The following is a 9,639-nucleotide window of genomic DNA, read 5'->3' as shown; positions in this document are numbered from 1 at the left end:
ACCACTTTCAACAGGATTCTTGTATGTAGAGTATATCTAAAATCCAATCTATAAAAGCTACAAGGTGAATGATATTGGTAGCATAGATCTGAAAACCTAGGCTTATACAATCTAGAGTTCATCTCCCGACCTGACTCACAGGCACCTAACTTCCCATGGGGAAGTCCTGGGTTAGCACCCATCCGACGGCACCTATACATTAGTAATATTCACCGTTCCCTATATATAAACTCTTTGGATTCAAAAAAAAAAAAAAAATCCCAAGACAGATGAATCAATAATGCTCAGCAGATAGGAGTTTTGATCCTAAAACAATTAAAGCTCTTTCCCATAAAATTCACCAAATCATTTTTCATTCTTGACCAACAATAAATTCTTGTACTTATTTCTTTTAAATAGACATAATAGAGAATGAGAATTGATACCAAAAAAAGCGTGTGGATCAAATCTAATTTATAATCAACTGTTTTGTCTTCAGTAAAAGTCTTCGGATTTACAGTCAATGCACAAGAAGCAGAACTCAGAATCCTCAATGAAAGCATTGAAGAAGCACTTTGTATGGATTGGTGATCATAGACTTAGGTTAGATAGCTCAAAGATGCAGAATCTTTCTTTGGCTATCTGATCTATTTCATTTTATTTTTGATAAAAATAAAATAAAATAATCGCTGGGACTTTTCTTTTTTCTTCTAGTTTTTCGATCATCGAACCACTTAGTCGTAGGGTTCAAAACCCTAAATAGGTGTTTAGAAATTGAATCAGTGAATGGGGAGTTATTTTGTTAATTTAAAAAAATTAAATAAAATTTTGTAAAATACTTTTCCTTTCACTTCTTGGGCAAAATGACAAATTTAAATTGAAAATTAACAGAAAATTAATATGTTTTTTTTAATATTTCAAATTCACCAACAAAATAAAATATTGATCACTTAAGTGGGCAAATAAGAGTTTGGACCCAGCTTAAGTGGACAAAATAAAAATAAAAAGACTATAATTTAAATATATGACAGCTTTACTTATACATGTAAATTTGAAATCTTGGGATCATTTTGAGCCGTTGATCTTTACAATTTAATCATATATCAAAACCCATAAATTGAGTTTGGGGTTATGGGGCAATCTCACCACCGTTTTGACTAAGACTGTTTCGTCGTTCATTCTAAGATGGGAATTTTGAATAAATTTTAATGGTAGGGTTCATAGTTCATAGTTCATACGCAGTTGAACATGAGTATGCTTAGTTAGATGGTCATGTCTGACCACGTCTAAGCATAAAGACATGTCAAAACACAAGGTGAGATGGCATTGTCTCCCTCCAGCGTCTTTTGAATGCAACAATCTTTTAACACTCTCTCACTCAGGTAGGAAAAATCAAATGCACTTCACTGTCGGCTTGTTGCACTAGGCAGTACAATGGTTATCATCTCAACTTTCAACTTCCATTGAACAGATGCAACAGTGATTAACGAATCGAGTATCAAAATACTCGATTCTTCATTTCCTTGGGCGAAAAAGTGACATCAGACCCAAAACAATAATCTTCTTCTCTATTGCCATTTGCAGCAAATGTTCCATTTTCGAAACAGAAAGAAGAAAGAAAAAGAAAAGGAGCCGTCCACAAAAGATGGAATCAAGACTGCATTTATCTTTGTTTTTATCCTCTGTATCTGCCAATCATCATGTGTTAAAACTTTTCAGAGCAGGATCCAGATCCCTGTGCAACTCAAACCATGGACCTGCTCAATCGTCCATGTTTGTGTATGTTTTATGGGATAACATTGATGATGAACTTGATCCACCTGAGGTCTCCCATCTAGAGGGTTATTACCTTCAAAGCAGAGACGCCTTCGTCCCAACTCTTAAGAAATGCCCTGGAAACCTTGAATTGTGAGCGTTGCGCTGTGATCTTGACTTCACCCTTGACCACAACCTTGAGTATGAGAGCCAACCTCTAAGGAATTGAGCTAATTTAAATTCTGTGTGGCAGACCATTTCTTTGCCCCTGCCCTCTTCAATTTCCAAGTAGTACTTATCCACCCTTTCTTGACCAACATTACTACCAGCTTCATCCTCATCATCAACAAGTCTCAGTTCCTCCTCTTCAAGAATACACGGTCCTGATGAGAGACTGTAGACAACAACTTTAGGTTTTGTTTTTCAATACCAATGAGTAACACAAGGGCTAGTACTGAACATATACATTGAACTGCCACTGATTATGGAAATATGCAAAAGAGGCTTACTTGGTTTCTTTTTCATAATTGGCTTTACAAGTTCTAGATTTCTTGACTGGGCTGTAGTTCATTGAGAGATGACGAATAAAATGAAGCTGCATGAAAGCAAATAAAAGTCACCACATGAAATACCCTGGACCAGTGTTTTGCATATGTAAAACAAGAAATAAAGTAACAAAAATCCATAGGGGAGGTGAAGGAGAGTGGGGGAACAGATAGAAAGACCATGCATAAACTGACGAGGAACAGAATCCGTGAGACCACAACTGGAAGTAGTCTGAGCGGGGTAAAGAACTAGAAAAGCAAACATCTAAGATTATTTACATTCTGGGGGAGAAAAGAGTGCACTACACACAACTCTACAGAATATAAAAGAGACTTCTATCTTGATAGGATTTACCCTACCGATTATTATCATCCATCTCCGTTGTGATCAAATATGATTGTATAGAATATCATAGAAACTTTTATATTGATACGGTTTTTCCTACTGGCTAATATCACCCATCAGCATTATCAAAATGCTAGTGAAGCATGCTTTATGAAGGTATTTTTACTTCAACCAATAATTACTTCCATTCAGTGCAAATCTCCAGTGCAATTCCCTATGGCAATTATGTCAGATTCCATAGGTGCTTGTTCAAATCAACATGCTCTCTTTACATTTCTTACTCAACAGGATGGAGGTAGGAAGATATCTGAATCTTCTCTATCCTTATGCAAATACAACCAGCCAGTAAGAGTTTCCATGAGTATACCAACCAAGTATTGCAGGAAAGACTCACCAATCAATAAATTCAGAAGCCTTTGGTTCATCACTGAACAATGCAAAGATAAGTATATCAAGTGATAAATTTCACTACAACTTAAGAAGGAAATTTGTTTGACCAAGTTTTGTCAAAAGATAACAGATGGCCTCTTCACTACTCCAAATGATGCTTTTCTAAAGCCATGCAAAGAATCAATCCCCTTGAATCCAGCAATCTCCGGTTGCATAGTGGGAAAAGATACAATATTTACTCAGACAATTCCCAGGAAACAGAGTACATTTTAAAGAACTTATTCACCAAAATACTTCAATGCGGAATCCAGACAAAACCAAATGAGAAACTTCTAAAAAGTACTAAAAAGCATGACAATGAACCAAAACCAATTATCTAGAGAAGGAAAGAGCGAGAATCAATAAGGAGCAAAATACTAAATCCGCACACACCTGATCACCATCCTTGATCCCAAAACTTCTGATACAAGCCTTGTCGTTAACTAGTTTATGACCTTGAAAACTTAAGCAAAAATGGCCCCATACGTGTGACCTGCATTCATGGGATTGAAAGGAAGAATCAGTCCGCAATCCCTGTAATTTCGGAACAACAAAAATGTATCCATGTTCATGGAAAAAGAAGCAAAAAGACGGTTTCAACATTACCAAGAAATTTTGCCTTGACCTTCCTTTGGAGAAGACTGAAAGAAATCCTCAATAGCCAGCTTGAGTTCGGCGACTGAAGCTGTCTTGGTAAGTTGAATTTCAAAGGAAGAACCATCCAATTTGAGAATAGAGAGCTTGAAAAGCACCGAAGGAAGTTTGTGGTAAGAGAAGCTCCGGCGAGAGCCAACATCGGTATACAAGGAAGTGAAAGTCGAGGAATCTCCTCGAAACCCATCAAAAGAGAAGCTAGGACTGCCGATTTGCACAATGCTTGACATTATCTAAACCTAATCTGTGTAGATTCACAACCAAACCCTAACAATCCGAAAAACTGTTCCACGAACGAACCTCTTATTATTTTTTCTGCTCGTTCGTGTCACAGGTCTTACGAATTGGGTTCGGTTGAGAGAATCCTAAGCTACCTTAACTAAGTAACTTAAGATGAGATTCCTGGAAGCAAGCATCACGCATTCCTTTTGAGAGGCTAGGGTTTGCCTTTCGCTTTTCCCAATTATTTCTGCTTTTTCCTCTGTCGCCACTCGCCAGGGTTTCTAACGAAGGTGAAGAGTTGCAGGAAACTAGGAAAGGCAGAGAACGTTGTGGGAGAGGAGAGAGACTCTCCTTAAAAAAAATAATCTCATTTTCCTCTTTTTATTTATTTTCCCCTTCTTTGCTTGGCCCACAAACTTTGCTTTCCCAGAAATTCGATTCGCCCGGAAAGCGGAGACGGTTTTTTGACCGGAAAATGCTAAGAAGTTCTGCAATGTGCTAAGTGCTAACACGGTTACACCTGGAAAGAAATGGGCCCAACGATCGCATCTCATTTTTGTCTTTTATGGGTTTTGCTTAGTGGGCCGCTTAAAAAGCCTAAACCAGTCTCGTTTACGGTTTGAGTCATGGGGTCAAGCGGTTTGTTCGGGTTTGGGTAGGCTTTTATGGGGTTTTTAGGCTTGTATCGGTCCAGATTCGGTTTAGGTTTTTCGTATCAGTTTGTTTCTCTCAACTTGTTTGGTTGGTTTGATTTCGATATCATTTATTGGTTTCATAAAACCATGAATCAAATAAATACCAATAACTTTTTTTGGTTAGAAAAACATACCAAGAAAAGAGAGGATACATACCAATATGGATATGGTTCATCTGGAATGAACCAGTCAATTTTGGTTGATTCAATTAATTTAGGCCGGAAAGTGGCACTTCCTATTTACGCCCCTCCACCTTTTTGGAAAATACAACCAACACCCTCTGTTCTGTCTTAGGGATATTCCGTTTGAGCTCTTCCATATTAACAAGTAGATCAAGCGCTGAAATCTTGTAAGTAATCACCCTATATTGGAAGTAATTTTAGCTTGACCAAGTACCCAAAATCACTACCTTATATGCAATGAACGAAAGTTCGTTCATCTCGCCCAGTTCGGGCGAAATTGCAAAATATCGCCGAGATTTCAGCGATATTTGCCCCTCATTTGGAAAATTTTGCCCCCAATTTGGAAATTTTTCGCTCCCAGTTTTGGGTATTTTTTGTCAATAATTATTTGTTAAATTTGATGCATATCCTAATTTAATGCAAATATGTAATAAATTTAAATTATTTCCTATAAATTCTTCCATTTAAATTCTCCTACTTAGCCACATTTAACATATTAACTTCTGAGGCCTACATCATTCGGACATAATTGGAATGATATCCATTCACTCTGAAGATTCTATTACAAACTTCATTCATAATTTAAATTGTTTCCATAAATTATTTCATGTATATAATCTTCTCAAACCACATTTGGGCATTTTGACTTTTGAGGACTAAATTACTAGAATATAGTTGGTAAGATTGCTCATTAATCTTGAAGATTTTGTTATAAAATGTCTTCCTATCTATAAATTATTCTATGTAGATTTTCTTCCTAATTACATTTAACACATTAACTTTTGAGTCTTGAATCATTGGGATAGAATTGGTAAGATTGTGATAAAATCGCGAGAGAAATCACCTAAAAAGTGCAAGAAATAACATAAAAATTGTTAAAAAATATGAAAAAAAATGATATTTTTCAATATATCGCGAGAAATCAGCAATATCCCACCAATCTCATTTCGGGGGCCCTTTTCGGTTCGATGATTACCGATATCACCGAATTTTGACGATACATTGTACCATGCTTATGTGTATATGTGTGTCTGTCTCCACCTCAAAATAAAAAGATTGAGATGTCTTTCCATATTGAGATGCTATTGTTTTTTGTAAGTGTTGGGGGGTTCAACTCCTATCATTATGGCCACGATGGAGTCGAGTGAGGTTGAACTTCTTAAAACCCTGACCTTGATCCTGAATAATTAGTCTATCTATAACTTTATAGGGCCAAGTTGGGCTAGGTCAAACACTTGTTCTTGACCTTGACACCAACAGTCAACAAAAACAATAAAATACTCTATAACTTCATAGTCGGGACATTGAGGAATATCCAGAAAGGCATTTTGGAATCGGTCTGATTCTATCTCTATTCGTTCCATTTGAATAAAGGAAGGATCCCAAATAGTCGATCTTTCTTTTAGTTGTTGAATCTCTCTTTGATTGATCAATGTGTGATATTTCGAATCCTCATTACTAATGGAATCGAAACGATCTCTAGATTAATTAGAAGATCCTTTCAATTGGCTAGAAACCCTTACTTGAACGAAAATAGATCTTGTAGAATCATATTGAATATTTGACTATACATTCCGTATCTTGCTAAAAAATCGATCATTACTTACCAACCACACATTGTCTAACCAAATCTAGAATACAATTATCAAAGGGTTGCTTCGATGGTAATGATCGACATCTTTTAGTGAAGAGGTTATGAATTTGACTCTCCTGAATAATATATGTAATATTATTCCTTCGAATATATAATATAAAGATCAAATCTTTAAATGTTCATCTTCTTAAAGCCTTTCTTTCATTCTAGAATGAAACAAAAAAAATTTAAAGATGTATTAAAATGTATTTTTGAGGCATCCATCAAACTGATGTACTTAAAGATCTAAAACCTTTTGACCAAATGATCGCGCGAAGAAAGAAGAAGCACACCTACTTGAGACATTTAAAAGTTCTGTGCTTATAGTCCTGAAAGTGTAAACACAAAACTTATGAAAAAGTAATCCTCAGCCAACCAAAGACGGCAAGAATTGAACGAAAGCCTATTCATCAGATTTGATTACTTTTTTGTTTTGCTTTATACGTTAAACCATTATTCAAGTTTGTGTCATAGAACTCTAGATGCCTTGACAAGAATCGTAAATTGTGTTGGAATTTTAATTTATTTTAAAATTATGAGATTCAAAATATTTCAGCAATTCTGAGTATAGCTTTATTTCATTAATTCTACAGTGTATCGCGTTGAACCAGATTACTTTCTGCTCACGAGTTATTTCCATCTGTGTGTTGGAGTTGATGCTTTCTTTATTTTTTTGTTATTTGAGTCAATCCAATGATTACTTTGGATAGTTCTTTGAAGAACTTTTTTGAATGGTAGGTTGTTTGGGAGTTTATGGTTTATGTTTTTCCAATTATATATATCATGTTTGATTTCAACAGACTGGTTGATGAGGTATAAGAGTGATCGGTGTTTTGCAAATCATGGAAATTTCCTGTTGATTCTTGTCTGTTGCGATCTAGTGATCAGTAGAAGTTCGATTTTTTCTTGTCGATTGATGAACATGGGGAGGGTGCCATGGTTCTGCTGCTACTTTATTTTTCTTTTGATATGGGTTTTTTAAGTCACCCAGATGCAACATGTAGAACATTTTAAAGAAGCTCCATATCATGCCCAACTACTCACAGGACACTGTTTGCCTTCAGTGGATATATCCCAGTTAATAAGGATACATCACTCTCATGGATTTGATGATTAGTCATGAGTTCTTTTTCTGTTGTTCAGTTGATCTGATTACTTTTCGATAATTTTTTAGAACTCTTGAATCATGAATTGTTTTATTGAATTTCAATTGTTTGCTTCATTGTTTCACTGAATGTCCAACAAATAAAAGATACACAATTGAAAGAGGAGTTAAGGTTTATTAGCCCTAGCTAGTTTCCTACATCCTACTTCTCGGTGGGCTTAAGCTATGTCTCCTAGTGATTCATGATGGAATCCATTCATGGGAATCTTGAATTCACTCTGGAAGAATTGACATTTTTGTGTTGAGGAGTTGCTGGTGTCTTTTATAATATGAGAAACTTGGATTGCAACTAGAAACTGATGGATTCAGGGTTCAGTGTTGGGACTGGTGATTTTATCAATCAAAAGGAAAATGCATGGTGTTCATCAACCATACTCTGAAGTTTTATTGCATGGAAAAGCAAAGCCATTATTGCTGGTTCTAGATGATGTTTAGATAAATCAGTTATTGGAAGGTTTCCTCTATAATGTAAGGATATAAGATGCTGGTTACATCAAGAAAAGAATCAAAAGATATAATTCTAAATATCATTCTTAATATCTTAATTTTGAGAACTCTTAGTGAACAAGTTTCCAAGGCTCTCTTTCCTTATGCTTCAGTACTCTTTCAAGCTGGGAACGAAGACTTTGTCTCAAGTCTTGACTTTGTATTATGCATGTTCATTATACAAAATCTGGTTTAAAATAATATTTTGGTTTTTTGAGAACCCAATCAATTGTGGGTTTGATCATGCTTGATTGAAATGGTTCCAGGTTGATTCTATAGTTTAAATTGAGTCATGTTTATGGCTCTGTCCCATTTATCTTGATGGATAATTATTAATAATAATGATCTTGGTTTGGAATGAATTACATGACAACCTAGCCTAAGTTTTATATCATGTGTCGAATATGAATGGTTTACATGTTACATTAATATGCTTCAAGGTTCGTATGTATGCTTGTAAATTTTGTGTGTGTGGTTATTATGACTTATCCACAACAAACATACTAGTAATATGAAACATTTTTCCAAAAAGGCAAATATAACAAGATCGATGACAGTATGCAGAGTTACTTTAAAAACTTATATAGCTATATATCAAGTATTTCATATGACTCAATTATCGCACTTCGAAGAGAGTGTATGGAATGATTAGTTTGGAAAGTTCAGTTCAAGACTGAATTATACACTCAGCTTTGGAAACCCCAAAGAGATAACATGTAAAATATGTATTGGTAAGATTATTCTTATGAATCATTTATGTAAATCCTTACTTAGTGTATGGCTTTATAAGAAAGTCGGATCCAAAGCCACAAGACAAGGAAATAATGAAAGATATATAATAATATGATCATATCTAAATTAGCATTAGCATTTATATGGATGGTAAATGACATAATCGGGGAGGCATAAAGACATTTTGCCATAGATGCATATATCTTCCAATGGATTAGACACTATGTTTTAAATACATATGTCTAATGAGACTTACAAGGTAGCATCATTAATGTGTAGTCAAGGAATAATTTGACTATCAATTGTGTAAAGCCTCATATAACTATTGTGATGTCATCTAAAGGTATTAGTTTAAGGCTTGTGTGACTGTGGCATAGGCCCTCTGATGGACACTATACCTATGTAGAAAGATTTTATTCCTGAATTAGGTTTTCAAAAGGTAAAAATGAAGTCACGAGGGGACCTGTTTAGTACTACTATTATAGCTACATTCTGGTTGTTAAATGGTAAAGTAGTACCACCATAACATAAGAGGTTGAGCAATGGGCTCTTAATTAACCTAATCCTATGAAATGAGGGGGTGTCTTAGCTGTGGTGCGCATCCGCTAACCTAAATGAGTGTAGAGGGCGTGATCCCTCTCAACAAAAGTTTTAAGGTGAACTCTTTTAACACTCATAAAACCAAGATAGGGGTAGGGCCTAGAATGTCCCATTTAATTAATTCAAAATGTCTGGACGTTGACTAGTGGGATATGGATAGTGACCTAGCTAGCTACACCGAAGAGGAAAGGTTTAAGGAGTCTGACTTCACCGTAC

At 35.4% G+C, this 9,639-nt stretch overlaps 1 protein-coding gene across 1 annotated transcript; it reads right to left on the bottom strand.

Annotated features, from left to right (window-relative positions):
* Positions 1 to 1,201: 1,201 nt before the first annotated feature.
* LOC149025214 (uncharacterized) lies at positions 1,202 to 4,271 on the bottom strand. The gene is made up of 4 exons (XM_089143095.1): positions 3,661 to 4,271; positions 3,448 to 3,547; positions 2,244 to 2,329; positions 1,202 to 2,128 (listed from the first exon to the last, which is right to left on the bottom strand). Exons 1-4 carry the CDS (start codon positions 3,936 to 3,938, stop codon positions 1,831 to 1,833), a joined length of 762 nt encoding a protein of 253 aa, XP_088999221.1. The 5' UTR covers positions 3,939 to 4,271; the 3' UTR covers positions 1,202 to 1,830.
* Positions 4,272 to 9,639: the final 5,368 nt, after the last annotated feature.

Source organism: Hakea prostrata, chromosome 2, assembly GCF_041222555.1.
Source record: "Hakea prostrata isolate BN-2017 chromosome 2, UWA_Hpros_2, whole genome shotgun sequence".
NCBI lineage: Eukaryota > Viridiplantae > Streptophyta > Magnoliopsida > Proteales > Proteaceae > Hakea > Hakea prostrata.
The sequence above is the reverse complement of the archived record's forward strand: the minus strand, read 5'-3'. Positions and strand labels throughout refer to the sequence as shown.